This window comes from Uranotaenia lowii, unplaced genomic scaffold, assembly GCF_029784155.1.
Source record: "Uranotaenia lowii strain MFRU-FL unplaced genomic scaffold, ASM2978415v1 HiC_scaffold_118, whole genome shotgun sequence".
NCBI lineage: Eukaryota > Metazoa > Arthropoda > Insecta > Diptera > Culicidae > Uranotaenia > Uranotaenia lowii.
Window position 1 is genome coordinate 22,279 of NW_026597166.1, and position 21,174 is coordinate 43,452.

General features: G+C 34.7%; 1 protein-coding gene across 1 annotated transcript in view; it reads right to left on the bottom strand.

Annotated features, from left to right (window-relative positions):
- The window catches only part of LOC129759176 (GAS2-like protein pickled eggs), a gene marked incomplete at its 3' end in the record, with an annotated part of 68,738 nt that overhangs the window by 22,240 nt on the left and 25,324 nt on the right, over nt 1-21,174 (bottom strand). Inside the window, exon 2 of the mRNA XM_055756584.1 lies at nt 15,890-16,435. Coding sequence (XP_055612559.1) covers nt 15,890-16,063 — 174 coding nt within the window. The remainder of the gene's footprint in view (nt 1-15,889; nt 16,436-21,174) is intronic.

The window sequence follows — 21,174 nt, forward strand, 5'->3', positions numbered from 1 at the left end:
ACCAAGGGCAAAGGCAGAGATGAAACTTTTATCGATTCATTCAGCAGCTGTTTTCATTAACAACAACGTACAGCAAAGCTGCTGGAAACATTGAGCGTCAGAAACACGAGGGGATTATTTTTTTAAAACTCAATTGAGAATGTTTGCTTGAAGTTTCGTTCTCTGACCGACCATTTTTTGGAAAACCGTTTAAGTCCCAGAAAGTCGATTGTATGCATTTTTTTATTTTTTTACAGCAAAACTCGACGTATTATGCATTTTTAAGTCATTTGGAATCTAAATTAAAATTTGACTTTCCAGATTTTCTTCGGTCCTCCTTATGTTATTTAGATTTATTCGATATTTGACCAAAATTTTTGTTCGAGATAACATCAGATATAGACGTTTTATGCATTTTTGAGTCATTTGGTATCAAAATTTAAATTTTGATTTTTTTTACCATTTTGATAATTTTTGAGGGTAAAGCACTGAAATTTGAACACTGAAATTTCCGATTGAGCTGAAATTTTTCCCAGGTCATTTTTTTGAGCAAATCTACAAAATGTTTATGACCCATTCAAGCACCCCTCAACTCAAGAACCAATTTTTATTTTTCATTATTCAAAAATAAATTGCAAACCCTTGGAAAGGTTATTTCTTGAGCCTAATTTGCCATCGAAAGTCAATCACCTGTTTAATAAATGAGTATGTTATCGTTGAAATTTGAAAAATTTATTATGAAAAAAAAAAAAGATTTAAACTATTATTCTTTATTTGAAACATAATTTTGTCAATAATTTAGCTATGTCAAAAAGAATTATTGAAAAATGGTATTAAAAAATCAGCTTTTAAGCATGATATGAGCTCTAGATTCGGAGATAAAGGTATCTATTTTTAACGTTGTGACGTCACGAAATTCTACTGTTTTTTAATTCATGATTCCCTTAAACTTCACGTATTGTCGAGAATTTGGGGTCTCTTCAAACTTTTTGAGAGGAATTCAATGCAATTTTTAGAATGGATATCGGTTCAGAAGGTTGTGAGTTGCACCCAGGTAAAGAATGCGTTTTGACGTCACAAAAATTTATTTGCTTTTTTAAGAAAACGTTCAAGACTTTTTACTTAGGGTAATCGTAGTATTTCTTCAATACAAGTTTGACATATGAATGCGCTTCAATAAATGAATTCAATTATGATTTTTTAACGAAACCAAGAAACTAATTTTTTTTCTCAGAAACGCGGTTGTTCAAAAACGTCTCTAATAAAAACATTAAAAATCGCGCTTCTTAAACACTGGATTCGAGAATAAACAAACTATCATAGAAATGAAATCCTCATCGATTTTTTTAAAATAATCTTTGTAAATCATGGAGTAGGTAGTTTGTTACCAAACAGTGTAACAAAGGCAAAGATAGGCGGGTTAGTAGTTTTTTTTCCGTGTTTACTTCCTCATTCCTATCCCTTGTTATGCTGCATGGGTCGTCATGAGAATGACAGGTTGCCAGGAGTAAGATTGGCAACACTGGAGAACAGCGCAAAACGGAGGGAGGAAAAAGAAACACGGAGAGCAATCGGGAGGTAACTTCGAGGTGGAGTTTGATCAGCTCGAGGAGTTGGATTGCGACCACGATCAAAGTAAGACCATCGTCTACGTCACCGGAATACTACGAAGTCCCGTTCGCCACGTGGGACGTCTTCCGGTGCTGTGTGGCAGCGGCCTAAAGAATACTGCCACTGGGATACTGGTCCATGTCGTAAGAGGCGACTTATCCAGTACTTCCCAGATACGTTTATCTCATATTTCTGTCTTTTGGAAATCAATGAGGCTGTATCTGGGAGGGGGAGAAAATAGGTCAAGGTCAATTATTGCATGCAGAGTTCAGAAGCTTTTCAAGTTCAAAACATTGGAAGAAAATGTTTTGAATCTGAATCAGTTTTAAATTCTTGCTAGTATTTTTGAACTTTTGTACGTATTTTCTCTCGAGAAGGATATACCAATAGTGCATATGTAGTACATGCATTTGCACAAGCTGTATTCTTCCATATTTTCTTGTTTTGCCAATTTGGAATATGATTTTTCATTTAACTAATCTCTTTGCTCTCCTAGTAACTCCGTTTAATAAAATCTCTTCACAACTGTTCAAATGTGAATCGCAAACGTATCGCTTACGGTCCCATTGCTTTTGGCTATCTGTTAGTATTAACCGATTTGAAATCATACAAAAATATGATCTAAATTACATCAGTTATATCTGTTACATCAAGCGCAAACTTAGTGTATTTTCCTTATAATGGACAAGTGTTCAGTCCCTTCTATCGTTGGATTGGTAACAGAGTCTTGTGGAGGTAAATGTCCTTTCATATAAAGATATTTAATTTTTAAAATTGCATCATGGTTATTCAATCATTCAAACCGTACAAATATCGTTTCCATGGAAAAAATGTTCAAAAAAATGTTTTCTTTTAGGTTGCCTCAAGGCTTTTTAAATTCCCTATTAAACCAAGCTTTTGATCAAAACTTGTATCGCATGTCGACAGTCATATCTGTTTCACCTTATATATGTCACTTCTCTTGTATTGACACATGTTCCCTTAGCTTTAGAATGGTTATAGTGTTAAGAAGAGTCAAAGCTCCTCTTATATCGTTCTCTGATATTTCGTTATTATACGTCAATCCTGGCTCTGGAATCCACTGCTACAGCTTCGTGCAGTGTTAATATCACTTGTTTCAAATTTGGCGTCACAGAAACTCATTGTAGTCGTCTAACCAGAGCGCTAACTGGTCAGTTAAATAAAAATATATAAAAACAAGACTTTGTTTTCTGAATCTCCTGTATGGTTAAGCCAAGATTCAGAGGTACTATTGTACCTATATTTATCTTCCACTTAGTGTGTACATGTCCCTCTTTTGCCCGACTACATTTCTTTAATGTATGTCAGAATTTAACAAAGTATGTTGAAAAAAAGTACTTATTTCCAATATAATGATTAAAAAAAGCTTTATTGCTTAAAAATCCCTATGTGGATAGGCTAAATGCCAACTTTGCCATTATAAAATCGTTTATAGCCCTCATTGTAGCATCCTGGTTGGAACATTTTCTGATCATTGTAAACTCAAATCTCCTGAATTTTGTAGTTGTGAATCAATAATGTATGATTCTTTTTAGCTCATATGTGCCTATTTTTTGTTTGCTAGGATGCTTTTAGGTACTCTCGCCTATCCGGTTTTAAGTGTATCTAATTTTAAAAATTTAAACTAAAATAACAATCTGTCATTTTTCACCCAATGTGGTTATAAGCTATAATGCTTCAAAATCCCTACGTGGATCGGCTTTATGCCCTAAATATTTATTTATTTTCTAATCCTTTTATAGTTTTCAGGTTTCTCAGGTATATGATGAAATCTGTTAAAAAAAAAAAGGCTAGGCACAATTTTCCCGTTTGTTTGGATAACGTGCCGCTTTAAGCCTACCCTTTTTCTGATACCTGGATTGCGACCACGATCAAAGTAAGACCATCGTCTACGTCACCGGAATACTACGAAGTCCCGTTCGCCACGTGGGACGTCTTCCGGTTTAAGGGTCAAGCCAAACGACCCCAAAGGAAATCGTCCGTCGCTACTGGTCATCCGAGCTTAGTCATCCGTTCGCTGCTGCTGACTACGAAGCCGACCGCTTTAGTATTCACCACCTCTAAAGCCGTCCAGGTCCACCCATCATCCAAGCCATAGGTAGCCGCCATCCGCCCGGCCTCGGTCCCACACCATCCGGCTCTGCTTGCTGTCCGGGACCCACAATCCGGTTTTGTTCGCCGCCGTGAGGCTAGGCTCAGGCGCTTCCGAAAGCGTGCATCCTTTGCCACAACCACTCGCTAGGAGCACCACGTGGACCATCAGGTATGAACTTTACCGTGTTAGCCTTCAGCGACCCTATGTCAGTATAACCTCCTCAAACAAACTCCCTCTCCAAAATGTCCTAATAAAATTGTAAAATGTAATTCCAACCTGTTTTGTGCACGCCATCCGAAACCCCCCCTTTTTATTTTTTTCTGCCCAAGTCCGCTGTTTTAAACTCGTGCCTAAGGTCGAGAGTCTTCTTCTTGGATAGTGTCAGGCCGATCCTGAGAAGAACAGTCCGGTTGAGCTAGTCGGCTGTTACAAGTTATCTGTGATTAGAATAAAATGTTCACATAAAATTCCACAAAAGAGACTTTTTACTGAGCTACAAAATTAAACAAATTAAAATATTTACTAGTACAAGGTCCCATGCAAAATTTCGGCCAGATTATACTACGGAAAGGGGTCGTGCAACAAACCTGAAGTTTCCATGGAAGTAGGTATGTGGATTTCGTTCGGGATAAGCAAAACAAAAAATACAGTTTTTCACCAATAATTTTGGTCTTTATCAACCGACTTTTCTTTTAATTTGAGTGTTTTTAAAGCTTTAATTTTGAAATATTTCATCTGAAGAACGTATATCTATTAGAGTTATTATAAAACAGTTCTAAAGCTTCTAAAACGGGTTTATAAGCGTCGATTAACGACAAAACATATATTTTTTCGTTAAGCTAATTTTTGAAACTCAATATCTTTTTATTTCATAACGCCTATCGAATTGGGCCGAAATATTTGTCATAATTGAAGCTTCGTGAAAAACTATAATAAAAAGGAGTCGGCCAATAGAAACTTAAGAAATTGGTGCAAAATTGGGTTTTCATGTTTCTTCCGAACAAAACTTCTCATAATTCCATACAAACTTCTAACCATCTCTTTCCAGCATTGGGCTTTGAGCCTAGCGCTAGGGCAAGGATCAATTTTAGCTTGCAACTTATTTATAAAATTTATATCAGTTGGCCGATTTGGGCACTCTAGTGTCCATTTTCCTAGATCGCAGGATTTTAAAATTATCGTTTATTTTTCCTTTCCTTTGCAATTTATTATCAAAAAGATTAAGAATCACAGTTACGCTTTTACGAATAAGTTTTTCCTGCTATAAGTTTTTTTTGAATAATACTCACGTGATCGCACAAATAAATTTCGAATAATATTGATGTGCAAGAAAATTAACTTTTAAGTTTGTCCCATGCGGTTTATGTTTTCAATTTTGCTTGAAGTCTAGAATTTCTTTGAAAAGTTTTGCCACTGGATTTATGCACTACCAATGACAATTCTTCGAATATAAACGTGGGTGATGCAAAAAGTTGATTACTGGAGATTAAAAAAACATTGAAAAAAAATATAATCTCAATGCAATACAACGGATTGATTCACGTTTAAATATGTACATGGAAGCTTAAATGGTTGTTCTACGTTTCTTAAGTTTTACGAGTTTTTAGATTCATAAGCAACAGCCCTTATGCACCCCTCTGCACTCGGAGGGTTTTTAATTTTACTGTTAAAAATCCGTTCAACTGTTTTTAATTTCTTTAAATTAGTTTTGTCCACAAAATACATCACCTTAAGCAAATCGTGGGCAGAAAGAGCTGAATTTCAGAGAAATATAAAAAAAATCAGTCCGAAAACTGTCCCGAGATATACTTAAAAAGAGTAATTTCAATAATCAGTTCCAGTCAATGGATGTTTTCTGTTTCATTCTATAAATATTAATTGTTTAAACGCTAACATGATCCCATTAAACGCAACGAACCATGTGTATAGCTGGTCTCAAGGTTACAAAGATTTTTTTCCTACTAGGTAATATCCATAGCACAACACGTTGCAACTTTTCCAATTTGTTATACTTTGATGATTTCGAAAGGAAAACAATCAATTACTATTTGTTTCTTCCTGTTTGCGTTGTTTTCGTTGTTACAGTTCTTCAACTCTGGTCGAAGTTAAATCAGTTACTGGTAACAATTTGGAGAATGCAAACAAAAAAGTTAACCCAATCCGATTTAACGATGCAAAAACTTTAAAATGACAATTCTGACAAAACTGAAAAGACAATGTTATGACAAACATGACAAAAGTGTTGAAACGCTTTAGATTTTCAAAGGCTTTTCTAGCAAAAAAAAGGGAACAACGAAACTAGTTGATTTCCTATGTTTCCTTTTTCATTCTAAGTACAGATTTAAAATTGAAAATTCAGATTCAGAATCAGGATTTTGTTTTAATACTCCAAGTTCAAATACAGATTAAATAATCAGATTCATAATTTGATAGGGTTAAAACATCTGGTTGATCCTTCGATCAATAAAACATACGAAAATGATTCAACATTTAGATACATAATTCAAATTCAGCATACAGATACAGAATTTAGAATTCAGATTCAAATTCAGATTTGCATTGGGATTTCGAATTCTGAGCCAATCAGAGTCGGTTATCATTTTATCCAATGATAAGGTTGCCAGTTTATTATATGTTTGCTCGTTTCTATCTCATCGTTGCAAGTCTTTTTTAAGTACACTACTGTCGAGATTCCAATCAATCATCAACCACTCTACACGGCCAATTCTCGAGAGATCAAGTGTATGTAACTAAGCAATTATAGCGGGATGGCTTTGAGTTGCTAATTTTTGCTTTTTTATCAGTCACAGATTTTAAACGATCATACACTTCATACATGCAAGCCTCATTGAGAACCATACGCCTCAAACGAAGCTCGCCATAAATTGTACCGGCATCGAAAGCAAAACTTCCAAAGTGTTCTCTTCCTGTTTGGTGGCACATAAATTGCTGGTCGCTGCGATGAATTAACTTGATCGTCAACTCCTATGCTCCTTCTATAAAGTGGTAAAATCTCAAATCGGAAATCTAAAGCTTAAACTGAAGCTGAAATTTTAAGCCTTATACACTTAAATAAAGGAAAATTTCTACATTTGCAAGGAAATTTCTAGTAGTTTAAGTAACATTTTGTACATTGGTGTCTAGAGACTCCAGTTCGTCTTTGGAAACTTTTTTTTTATCATCACGCTCATGTAAAATTTCAAAAATTCAAAGCACGTTTCAAGTTTATTTTTTTTCATTGAAAGATTTTCTATCTAATTTTAGTGAATGTCAATCTTTTATCTAAACGATCCTATGGCTTATGTGCCAGAAAGGCTTAGAAAGTTTTAAGAATTTCGCGTTCCCGGTTTGTTTATGTATTAAACGCCACAGTTGCTCAAGCTCAGAGGTGGTCCAATTTCGGGGTGGGCAAATATAGAAGATGCACTTCACAGTCACGATTTTTTCTCGATACTACGACGACAAACGATGTTAAATAATCACTTAAGGACTGCAAAAATGAACTGTTATGATAGTTTGACATGAAAGTTGGCAATGGACAGCAGATATTGATGCTCAACGTCGATTATGATGCAAAAAATCGAGTACCTACTATACGTGATAGGCTCACGATACGAACGAAACGCGCTAGGTCAGAGATCATTCTTTTTTTCCCATATGCTCATTGCTGATGCTCAGTTAGAGTCACTTTAGATCTGCACACATTATATATTCATGCCCACAAGCATCGAGCTCGCTGAATGGATGAAAGATCAGTGTTCTGTTGTTTATTTTATACCTCTTTCATCTTCCCTCTGCAAGCACACAGCAAGAATGGAAATCAATGAGAAAACATTTGTTAAACGGTCAGCCTCAATAGATTCTTTTAGGTTTTTTTTCTCTCTTATGAATAAGACACTTGAACTCTTCAAATGAAGCACATTTTGTATTCAGAAGGCTGGGAAAGCTTTATAAAATAGAATCAAATGCACATCACTTGAACCTTTGAGCTTAATACGTGAAAAACCTTGCGTAAAAACTCACCGGTAGGTCATCTGAACTTTGTACTGCAGCGACATTGAATGAAATGAAAGAACGTGGGATATAGAATTTTCAAACAATGAAAACCGTTGAAAATATGTAAACAGGGAGACGATTTAGAATCTTATTTCAAAGCTTCTTACCAAGTGTTCTTCAGTTCACACGTGACTAGGGATTGTCCTAATAAACATACTTTTAGATCATGTTTAACTTTTTTTTCACTCCTAAATTTATGCATAAAACTTAAGTGTGTGTAAAGGAAAAGATTTTAAAATTAGATTGAAAAGAGCAGAAACATGTTTTCTCAATGAGAGTATATTTATCATGTACAGGCGTAATCAGAATCGGTTAAACTAAAGATCGGCTTATCTCAATTTAATTGAAAAAACTAAACTTAATATTCAGCTTTGAATTTCTACAATATGTTTATAATTCATGTCATTTGAGTTCCCAGCAAACATGAAATCGCATTAGAAATGATAACTTAAGTCATTAAAAACGTTATTGCGAATCGTAATTCCAACAAACGCAAGTAAAAGGTCGTAAAAATCGTTACTCGAAGTCGGATTAAATGGTTTAAATCGGATATGATTAAAAGTCCACCATGTTTGCAGATTTTGAAGACGAATTCGTTCCTTTTTTTCCTGCCGCATGGGTCAAAAGAGAGAACAGCTTTGTTGTTCTCTTTGCGACCAGCAGTGCAACCAGATTGCTAAAAATCAGATGGTGTATTTGCAAGAAATGCCCAATGACAGAAGCAGCAAATATTGTCGCTGGCAACGGTTCGCATGCATTGAGAGGAAAAAATTTGTGCTCTCTTGTATTCTTTCAGTATGTATGGATATGGTGTCGAAATCGTATACTCTTATCGCTTTAACCAGAAGTTGAAAATTTGTATTTATATTGCCTCCACTTTGGTAGGTAAATGCTGTTTTTTCGAGTTTCATACGATCATTCTATAATATGAAACGTATAACAAAGTTGCTGAGAAATATACCTACAAAAATGTTTGCTGGGTTAGCTATTGCAGAATTGAATAGAACAAATCTTCCAACTTTCAAGCTTTCTCCATCTAAAATTGCTGTTTTTTTCTCCTGTGCCAAGACAAAGATCTTCCACTCATGCTAGCGATTTTTTCTAATACAAATTAAAAGGCACTGTTTGATTTGAATTTGAAATTTGAAATTGTTTAAATTAAAAATTTGAAATTGTTTAAATTAAGTCTAAGAACAGAAGAAAAGTGAACATTACAACGTTAAAATTTCACCAATCACATCAGGGGTACCTCAAGGTTCTATTCTGGGTCCGATTCTCTTTACGATGTATATAAATGATTTACCAAATGTTCTAAAATATTGCAAAATCCACATTTTTGCAGATGACGTTCAATTATATTTTGAATGTTCTAATCTAAGTGAAGAAACTATCAATGTGCGATTAAATTTGGATTTGCAACATAATTTTGCTTGGTCTATGCGAAATGCCCTTCGTTTAAATGCTAGTAAAACACAAGCCTTGATATTGAACCGCAGTAATTTATCGAATATACACTATCAATAAATAATACTCCCATCCAATCTGTACCCCAAGCTATCAGTTTAGGCTTCAAAATACAGTCAAATTTTAATTGGGATGCTCATGTTATGCAGCAATGTGGTAAAGTTTATGCTTCTCTAAAATCACCTAATCTAAAAGCTAATTTTCTTAGCACAGAATTGAAATTAAAACTTTTCAAAAGTCTAATTTTTCCGCATTTTATATCTTGCGATTTCTTACTTTTTCAAATTTCTCAAAACGTTTTGAACAGGCTTCGAGTAGCACTCAATTCCTGTGTTAGATTTGTTTATGATATTAACCGTTACGATCACGTGTCACACCTACAAACCCGCCTAATCGGTAGCTCGTTTGAAAATTTCCCTAAAGTAAGATGTTGTTTATTTCTGTTCAAGTTAATTCATACTAAAGAGCCACAGTATTTATATAACAAATTAATCAAATTAAGAAGTACTAGGTTTATTAAATTTTTATTACCACGTCATCGGATTATATTGTATGGTCATAGCTTTTTTGTAAGGGGTGTAACCTACTGGAACTCTCTACCTAATTCACTCACTTTAGAAAAATCGAAAACATCCTTCAAAAATAAATTGATTGAGCACTTTAATTTAAGTTCGTAAATTTCACTTTTCATATTTTTTTTTTATTAAAAAATTTATTATTACCACACGTCATGAAGACATCAGAATCACACTTAGTTCTACAAAAAAACAAAATGTAACAATTAAAAAGAATTTCATTCTTACGTTACTGAATAAAATCAAATAAATAAATAAATAAATATCTGACAACAAATGGTCGAAACAAGAAAGGAACAATAAATGCCGATATCTACCAAAAGGAGTGTTTTCAGAAAAGGTTGCTGCCACTATATAAGAAACATACGACTCCACCATTGTTCTGGCCGGATTTGGCATCAGCCCACTACGCTAAATCCACTCTTACATGGCTTGAGGATAACGATGTAGATTTCGTTGAGAAAGATATTAGCCCACCAAACCGCCCTCAGCTTCGCCCCATAGAACGATATTAAGCTATCGTCAAGAGAGTTTTCAAGAAGGATGGTAAGGCCAACAGGACCATGGCGGTTCTCAAGAAAAATTGGAATGCTGCGGCCAAGAAGTGTGATCAATCAGCTGTACAAAACCTAATGAAACGCGTCAAGTTGAAAGTCCGAGAATATTTATTACCAATAATTACTTTTTTACTTGTATTTCTTTATAAACTGTAAGAATAAGCTTTTTAAAACACTCCCGAACTGTTTCTTTGTTTGAATCATCATTAAAATCAATACAATGAAAAAAAAATGTGTTTATAACTTATTTTCGATACAATCCTTAAGATACTATTCTCTACTGATACCAGATATAATTTCAAAGAATTTGAAAAACAATATTTTTATCTCTCAATCTAGAATATCTAGCAAAAAACTCATCCTTGATAGAATGAAGTACATACCATGTATCCATTTTCAAATTTTCGGGTTTTTCCGTCAGATATTTTATGACTTCCTCGGTTTAAAATAACATAAAGAAATCGGTATATCGGGTTTTTTTTACCAAAGAAGTAGACATTTGTAGGCATGAATGTTTGTTGGTATATTTGACAGAAAATAAAAAAATAACAAATTGAAACACAAAGCTTCAAAAAAATAATTTTAGTAGAAAATAATACTAGTATCCTGCGAAATCTCGTCGAATATTGCCCCCTTCTTCTCAGTCTTTGACAACATCTTCGCTTTTAAAAAAAAATTTCATTATTGCCGCTGAATCCCCAAACCGGAGTTATCGTCAATGAGCGCTGGCGACACTCACTGGCGACAAGTTATTATCAGGACGTGTACAACTTCGGGTGTGTTCTTATACCAAAGATTTTTTATTTCAAAGGAAAGTGCCGCAAAAACAAAGGATTTTTTCCTTTGGTTTTGGTATAAATAAAAAATCCTTTGGTTCAAATGCATTTTCCTCTGTTTCAAAGATTTTTTCTTTTGAAAAATCTTAGATTCAAAATATTAATGCTTTGATACAAAAACCAGTTTCATTTGATTTAAAGTTATTATCTTTGCTCAAAGGTAATTTAGATATGACCCATTCCAGCGTGACGTCACAACATTTGCAAAACAATTTTTTTTGTATATTGTATGTAAGTTTTACAGGTCATATCGCACATTGTTAAAAATTGTACATTATAAGGTCAAAATTCAATTCTCTACTATTTGAAACCAAAATTTTCAATGAAAATCTTATGAATTTTTAAATAAAAAAAAAGTTAATCTATTATGTTTACCATGTTTAAAGAATTTTTTGAATCTCATTACATTTGTATCATGGAACTTATTTTGTTTGAACATAATGCCAGAAAGAAATAGAAGCTTCTAGCGGTGTTTTTCATTCTAACATAGATATATGAAGAACTTGATCTTTTGCAAGATTTTTATTCAAATCACAGATAACTACCTGCTTTATGATTCACAGATATTCTTTTACAAAATCGATGAGGATTTCATTTGTGTGATAGTTTGTTTATTCTTGAATCAAGCGTTTTTAAGCGCTGTTTTATATGTTTTAATAGAAATGTTTGAAAACAACTTAGTTAATGCAAAAAAAAAATTTAGTTTCTTTAAAAACTTGATAATAGAATTCGTTTATTGAAGCACATTGTTGTGTTGAACTTGTATTGAAGAAATACTATCATAGTGTTGAAGTAAAAAGTCTTGAACGTTTTCGAAAAAAAGTAAATGAATTTTCGTGACGTCACAACGCATTCTTTACCCGGGTGCAACTCACAACCTGCTTAACCGATTTTCAATCTAAAAATTGCATTAAATTCCACTCAAAAAGTTTGAAGAGACCTCGAATTTTCGACAATATGTGAAATTTCAGTAAATCATAAATTTAAAAACAGTAGAATTTTCGTGACGTCACAACGCTTAAAAATAGATAGCTTTATCAACGATTCTAGAGCGTGAACTTGCAGTGACTGTTATTTATCTTATATAGTGCTTAAAAGATGGTTTTTCTACCATCATTTTGCAATAATTTTTTTTGACATAGCTAGATTTTAGCCAAAGTTAGGTCATAAATAAAGAATATTTGCAAAAATCAATTTAATTTCATACTAAAATTTTTAAATTTCAACGTTAACATACTCAATTCTAAAAAAAGGTAGCTGAAAATCTTTTAATGGAAAATGAAACTCAAGAAATAACCTTTCTAACGCTATGTAATTTATTTTTGGATAATGAAAAATAAAAATCGGTTCTCCAGTTGAGGGGTGCTTGGAATGGGTCATATAGATTTAAAAGCATTTATTCATTGAACCATTTTCCATTTATTCCAATTGGAAGATTTTTACCCTGTTGTTTCGAAGTTCCTATTAGGAGTTTGAATAATAAAAAGATACAATTTTAGTTTTTAAATTCTTTTTTATTCACAAACACATAAAACACTGGTTCACTATAACCGAGTAGGGTCCTTGATATCGTTGACAAAGTTTCGCATTCTCCGTGGGCCGGTCAATAAACTTCCGAAAGCCACTCCAGCTGCTGGCTGGTCCGACTGGTGATTGCCGTTGAAGATTGGGCCGAAAAAATACGACCGCGGGATTTGGGGAGGTGTTACTTTGCGCAGCTTTCTCCATGTTCGAGAGACTTGGAAATCTATCCGTCGGCCGTGGTCCTGTAACTATACAAGCGTTTTAGAAAATCTTGAATTCACTTAAATATTCAGTATTTATTAACTTACACTTACCATTTTGCATCCTGAATCCTCCTTATTTATAGTTTACTCCGATTCACTGGTTTGATTTTTAAAACGAGCGGCCGAACTTTATTCGATCTTTCGGTTTTCTGTTCTTCTTGCAAGTCAATGCAAAATATCTTCTAAGTTTGAAGTTTTTGTTTCAAAAAATTATTCTTTTCAGTTTAAAACATTTTTCTTCGGTTGAAAGAAAATTTACTTTGTTTCTAAAGAAATATGCAATTGAACAAATTTCTTTTGAATCAAAGAATTTGTTTGAAATCAAAGTCCAAAGTTATTCAATTCAAAAAATTTATTCTTTCTTTCAAAAATTATTCTTTTCAATCAAAACTTTAATTCATTGATTCAAAGAAAACAGGAGCTGGATTCAAAAAAATGAATATTTTGAATCAAGTCAGATTTAATTCGTTCCAAAATTCCAGTTTACTCTGCGTGAATACACGGAATCGTCCATCTTGTGACAGGCAATCGTAATCATAGGCATGGTAGGCGAACAATTCGCTGTCAAAAAGCGCTCCGTGTCCCACCAATGAGAAACTTTTGGTACTCCTTGCCTACTGTTGCTCAATATGCAACCACCCGTAGCTGTATAGGCACGCTGGTTATTACTACAAAAGCGTTGCCAGTAATGATATTTCACAACGTCGCTAGTTGGCAAGGTTGCCGATCACCAGCGCGAAAACTTCGGATTTCAACTTCAATGACAATATTTGGACTTGACAAAATATTGCCTTGATATGACGCGATGTGATCTGAAAATTCCATCCATCAATTCCAAATCTGAAGTTCTAATGAAAATTAATTTGCAATATTATTAAAAAATCTGAAAAATTTCAGTCCTGCTCCGAAAAGGTATTAATATATTAATAAACACTTCAAATTTAATCCAAATTTTCAAAACCGTGCTTAGGGTGAAATTTTTAAATTCTGGATTTTTTTGAAATGAAGAATGCAGTTTTCAATAAAAGCACAAAATTGAAGTATGGTCAAGATAAAAACGCGTACCTACGTGTACTTTCGTTGTCCCAATTCGGAATGGCCGAAAATTAGTCAATTTCATTTCATCCGCATTTGTTCAACATATTCATTCGATTTTTTTTCGTCGGACTCTTCAAAATTGTTTCCCGTACATTGGAAATATTTTCTTTACATTTCTGCTTATTCGAGTTTTGATTCAGCATAGCGTGTCTCTGGTGTCGTTTTGAACATAATAAATTCCAGAACAGTTGTAAGAAAGCATCAGTCTCAAGTTTCAAAATAAAAATTCAGAAAAAAACTATCGACATTTCCTTAACTTATTTCTTCATCCAAACTTTCAGGTTTATTTTTTTTTAAGATTCGTAAGAAAGTGTATTAAGGTATGAAATATATAATTCTTACATTAATTAACGCTAATAAAGGTGATTAAAAAAATCCTAATTTCACATTTACTTAAGGTTTTTTTTTAAATTTTAAACAATTTTTTTACTATTCACATACAATATCCGTGAGCTAAGAAATAGCTCATACACTAGAAATTTTCTGCTACGTTTCGTTAATTCAAAATTCGTGTAAAATATTTTGCGACTGAAACTTAAACACTGAAAATGTAAGCGCTGCTTAGCAAAGAAATTCTCGGTTTTTCTCCATATTTTCCTTACGGAATGTAAAGTGTACTCTGAAATGTAAAGCTTCTTTGAAAAAATATTTGTATTGCAATGAATGAACTTAAGAATTCTATAGATTTATGTGTGAGAAAAACGATTCATACAGAGTTTTTCCAGTAATGATTTGAGATTCCACGTTTTTTTCCGGTTTTCCCGGTTCCATTTTCAATTCCCGGTTTTCCCGGTTCGCTGGCCACTAGCTGTCATACTAGAAATTGATTCATTTGTTGATTGACTTGACTTTACTCAAAACTGATTTACCTTCCAACCTCTAAGTCATCAAATCAAGAGGAAATAAGGAGTGTTAAAACTGAAAGAAAGTAGACCTCTTTTTTAGCACGATAAATCAAGTTTTTTTTTCAAATGAAATCATTAAATGAGGTTGAAAAATCATAATGATAAAGAAAATATCTCCAAAAACTTATATAAATAACTCAGAAATGAAGTGGCACGATATGCAATGATTTATTCATAGGTACATAGACAAGAAAATACTTGAAGTTCTTCCCGGAAAGTTTCTAATAAAATCAATAAATCGAAGCCTCAAAGAGTTGTTTTAGCTAAGACCATTATTGGAGGAAACAACAGGCGACAGCACAAAACTTGCCGCGACTGTTTATAGGGCGATCTTTATAGTGATTGATTCTCCAGCTTCAGCTCGACAATAAAGTTAGACGATATATAAAGCAAGCCCATTAATCTGGCGCCGTAGTCTATCATTATTCAATGCGTACTGCACAGACTAAGCTGGCTTATTTGCATACATAAGGATCGACCGATCGATGATTGCCGGCAGCACTGCACATGTATGTACTAAGAGACGCCTAGTATTCATAGTTGGAAACCAATAATGCCGCTATACTCGATTTTTACCGGACACGACAGAGAAGCGCTGAAGGTTAAGAAATATTGGCAAGGTATCATTAGGTAGATACCTCTTTGTGTACCTCCAGGATAAATTAAGTCTAACTTCAAACCCTGTTTATGGGAGCTTGTTAACTAGTTCAACTAGTTTCTTACTTTAGGATTAAATTATTAAACCCCCTCCTTACGTAGTAGGACGTGTCTAAAATTCTATATTTGCATATATAGACAAAGTTCTTATAATATTATAAATGGGACCATTATTATTTTTTAATTTTGACACCAGACAGAGACAAATTTGAACACAGAAAAAAGTTTGAAAAATATTTTAAACCTACCTTACACAACGCCACCCCCGTGTCCAGACGATCCATAAAATTATCGACATTGATTCGCAGTTCCGGATACATTGTGTTCAGCCATTCGGCCAAATCTTCACGCATCGCGTAAAGGTACTCCTCGCTGGATTTAAACGGCCGGTAAGGCCGTGCTTCCAGTAAAACTGTCGACATTTTTGTGCGTTTTCTGCTTCGTCGGACGCCACTAGAGCTGGTGGAGGCTCACAGCGACACGGGCCAACACTGCGCTCTTAGTAATCACAGAACAAAGTAAGGAGCGCTTATTGCCTTTTTCGTACGGTAGTGTTCAAGGCTGGAGTTGTTTTTTTCCACACTCTGATAGGCCGCCTTGCGTACACACTGTCGATAAGGCAAGTCGCACTCGAAAGCAGCGTTATCAGTTTGGTGATTAGACGGCTAGTTGATTTTATCTTGCCATTGATTGACACACTCGGAAATCACAGTCATTTTAAACGCTTTGATCTGCGATGACGCCTATCACCCTCGGACACACGAAATTGGTTCCGGAAATGGGCTACGTTTGACCTGAAAGGGAAGAATAAAACAAATTTAAATTATTTTTATCAAGGATTAAAATACTTGGAATTGTACACGAAAAACGCTTAAACGGGAAAGCGCTTTACTTAGTTACCATAAAATCTTATTTAGAAGGAAGTGATAAATGTGCCTACAGCCGTTTCACGGAATACCTGAAAAATCAACATCTCTAATCAGTCCGGGTTGAGAAAATTACGCTCTGATCACATGAACGACATGAATTAAATTTTAATGAAATTCAAGCAAAAAAATTAAATGATTCAAACAAGGGTTTGCCACTTTTTATCGTGTAATATATTATACACTTCCAAAATCACGCAAACTGAAACTCTGAACAAAAGCTCATACTCAAATGAATCTGAAACAAAATCTTCGGAGGTTTTGGTCAGAATGTTTCTCGAGAATGAAGTCAGCGATTTCACCATGCATCGGTCAATGTGAGCTGTTTGCCAGCGAGTGTATTCACAACGAATAACATTAAGCCTGCCGAAGTTCATCGAGCCCTATCGTACAATGTTGCAGATGCAATCGACCAAAATGTCCCTGTTTACAGTGAAATTGAAATAAAGAGCGCCATTCACAAGCTCAAACCGTTTTTTTAAATGTGCTGAAAATCCTTGCAAACGCCTAGCAATGATTATCAATCGCTCGCTATCGTCCGCAATATTCCCTACAAGTAGGAAGAAATTGGTGATGTTCCCTGCTTTTATGAAAGGAAACAAACAAAACATCATACAAAAATTTACATCAATTATAAACTTTAGAGTTTCATGAGGAAAAAACAGAGGATTTGATAATAAAATTTGGTTTCTATTTCAACATCATTACACTGCTCAAAAATGTATCCTGATCGAATCCTTTTCCTCCCCCATTTCATCAACCAATTTATTTGCTAGAATGCAGATGTAACCTTTGTCTGGAAGCACAAAGTTATTCTTTCATCCTCTTCTTTCTCTTTCCATTCTATTTATTGACTACCAGGACGTGCCCGGCGCCGTTATCGGTGTTTAAAGTGAGAGCATTAGTTTTATTATTTACTAGCTGACCCGGTGTGCTTTGCTACACCTTCCAGAAATTGTTGAAATTTGTGGTACCTAGTTATTTAACTTTTCATGCACAAAATTCTTAATTCAATTTCAATATCATTAAAATGTTTTTTCAAAATAAAATTGCAACGTTTTTTTTTTTTATATTTTGAAATCTTAATTATTTTTTTTAAATCCGTGTTTTAATCCTTTTTATGACTCTGGATTTCTTTGTTTCATAAGTTTATAGCTTATGCCAAATTTTATTTTATATATGGAATCTTCGCTGTCCCTTTATTTGTAGAGAGGGTCTCAAATTATCCTTGAAAATTTTTCTGTAACAAAATAACACTCATTTTACCTTTTCGTTTTCGAATTATTATACAAATTGTGAGAGTGACCCTCCTCCATCATTCCTTTAACCCTAATGGAAGGAATGAAGTCTCATAACATCAGGAAAACACTTATTGTATACAGATACGATTCCATATCATATATGGCGTCATTCTCGATAAGCTCTCGAACTATTAAAAAAATGGGTGACCCTCTCCCCACTTTATATCTCCCCTCTCGCAGGAGAAGGGGGTCTCAAACCATCGAAGCAACATTACCATTATACAAATATGCTTTCATGCAAATTTGGTTCCATTTTCTCGATAAGATATCAAAATATTTTTAAAAAAATGTATGAGTGACCCACTTCCCATTATATCGGTCCACTTAATGAAGAGAAGGGTGCTAAACCACCGATAAAATATTTCTTGTACTTGAATACCCTTCCATGCCTAATTTGGTTTCGTTTGCTTTATTAGTTGTCGAGTTGTGCCATAACATTTGTATCGGAGCCCCTCTTGCTGCCTATCATCCCCTACCTGGAAGGAGGGGATCAAGATCAAACATTCAGAGTATTCAAATACATTCCCATGCCCAATTCTGATCCATTTGCTCGATTGTTTGATTGTTCCCATGTCATATTTAGATCCATTTGTTAGATACGTTCTTGGTTTATGCAAAATAATCGTATATGAGCTCCCCTCTTCTCTAACTGTATCCTTAGTTGAAGGAGAAAGAAGTGTCAAATAAGCTAATAACCTTTTTACGTATCCAAATGATTTCCCATGTAGAAGTTGTTTCCATTTGCTCAAGTTATGCGAAAAATTGTAAAGAAGCCCCCTCTCTCCTCCCTATCACGCAACTGGAAGGAGGCAGTAGTACCAAATATTCACAGAAGCATTCCATGTGCTCAAATACCCTTTTAAACCAAATTTCGTTTCATTTGCTGGATAAGTTCTCGAGTGATGTAAAAATTGTATGGAAGCATCCTCCTCCCTTAAGATTTTACAACTTGAAGAACGGAGGGTTCTCAAAATATCATATAAACATTTCTCGTAATCAAATACATACCTTCCCTGATTAAAACGTCTCTAATAAAAAAATAAAAAAAACCTTCCCACACCAAATTTGGTTCCATTTGCTTGATTAGCTATTCAATTATGCTGAAAATAGTAAAGGAGCCCCCCCCCCCCCTTCCTATCTCCTCACTGGAAGAAGGAAAGGGTAGCAAATATTTAAAGAACTATTTATCGTTCATGAATAAACTTCCAAGCCAAATTTGGTTTCATTCGATCGAATAGTTTTCAAGTTATGCAATTAAAAAAAAATGAAACCCCCTCCTGTATCTTCACTGGAAAGAGGAAGGGGTCTGAAATAATCAGAGAACCATTCCTTGTATTTCCCTACCCTCCCATGCCAAATTTGGTTTCATTAGCTTGATTAGTTCTAAGGTTATGTAAAAAATTGTAAGGTAGGCCCCCTCCCTCCTTCCTATCTCCTCAATGAAAGGAGGGAGGGGTACCAAAGATTCTTAGAAACATTCCTCGTACCCAAATACCCTCCCATGCCAAGTTTGGTTTTATTGGCTTGATCAGTTCTCGAGTTATGAAGAATCATTACTTTTATATGCAAGACCCCCTCCCTCCTTCCTGTTAGAGGGAGGGGTCTCAAACCATAATAGGAACCTTCCCCGGCCTCCAATACCCCCACCTGCCAAGTTTCACGTAAATCGGTTCAGTAGTTTCTGAGTCTATAGGGAACAGACAGACAGACAGACAGACAGACAGACAGACAGACAGAAATTCATTTTTATATATATAGACTAGCTGACCCGGTGTGCTTTGCTACACCTTTCAGAATCAAATGATATTTTCAGAAATCATTCAAATTTTTATTGTTTTTGGTATTATTTTAAATCAAATTATGACGAAATTAATAAGCAACCACTATAAAATGAGAGCTTCAGCTGGAGTTTCGAATTGCAACACAAACCATAGCTTATATTCTGAATCTTGATTTATAAATTTGTTTTAAAGATCTGATAATTTTCATCTGTTTCCTTAAGTTTCGCCCTAAAAAAGAAGGGTCCCAAATTAATCGTTCGTAAATAATCTAACTTATAAAGTATGTTGTTTTTGCTTGATATGTTCTGGATTTATGCTAAAAAACTGATTAGAGAGCCCCCCTGTCCTTCCCTTCACCCCCTGCTGAATGGAGATTGTAATCTTTAATAAATATTTTTTTCGTTCCCAAAAATCCTCTTATATACTTATACACTCACATGTCAAATATGGTTCAATTTGCTTGATCAGCTCTCCAGTTATACTGAAAATTGTACGGGAGACCTCGCCTCCCCCTTTTCATCCACCTCTTCGAAAGAGTGAGGGATACAAAATATTCATAGAAGCATTTCTCGTACCCAAATATCGTTCCATGCCAAATTTGGTTCCATTTGCTGTTTTAGTTCTTGAGTTATGCAGTAAAAATTGTATGAAACTCCCCTCCCTCTTTCCTTCCTCCCCGCTGTAAGAAGGAAGGGGTCTCAAACAATCATTAGAACATGTCACGTTCCCAAATACCCGCCCATGCCAAGTTTGGTTCCATTTGCTCAATTACTTTCTTAGTTATGTTGAAAACTATAAAAGAGGCCCCTCCCCCTTTATATCTCCCTACTGGAAAGAGGGAGGGGTCTCAAATTATCATAGAAATATTTTTCGTATCCAAATACCCTCCCATGCCAAATTTGGTTCAAATTGCTTTATTAGTTTTAAGAACTATATAAAAAAATATGAAAGAGGCCCCTCCCCCTTTACACTGGAAAGAGGGAGGGGTCTCAAATAATCATTGAAATATTTTTCGTATCCAAATACCTTCACATGCCAAATTTGGATCCAATATCTTGATTAGTTCTCGAGTTATATGAAAAATTGTAAGGTAGCCCCCCTCCCCCTTCCTATCACGCCACTGAAAGGAGGGAGGGGTACCAAATATTCATAGAAATATTCCTCGTTCCCAAATACCACCCCATGCCAAATATGATACCATTTGCTTGATGGGTTCTCGAGTTATGCAAAAAATTGTCTTTAGTTTGGGAGGCCCCTCCCCCCCTTCATGAGAGAGGGAGGGGTCTCAAACCACAATAGAAACCTTCCCCTGCCTCCAATACCCCCACCTGCCAAGTTTCACGCAAATCGGTTCAGTAGTTTCCAAGTCTATAGGGAACAGACAGACAGACAGACAGACAGACAGACAGACAGACAGAAATTCATTTTTATATATATATAGATTTATTTATTTATTGATATTTATTCATGTAACATGAGATCTCAGATCTTTTAGTGCGTTACAATATGGTAAATTCACTTGTAT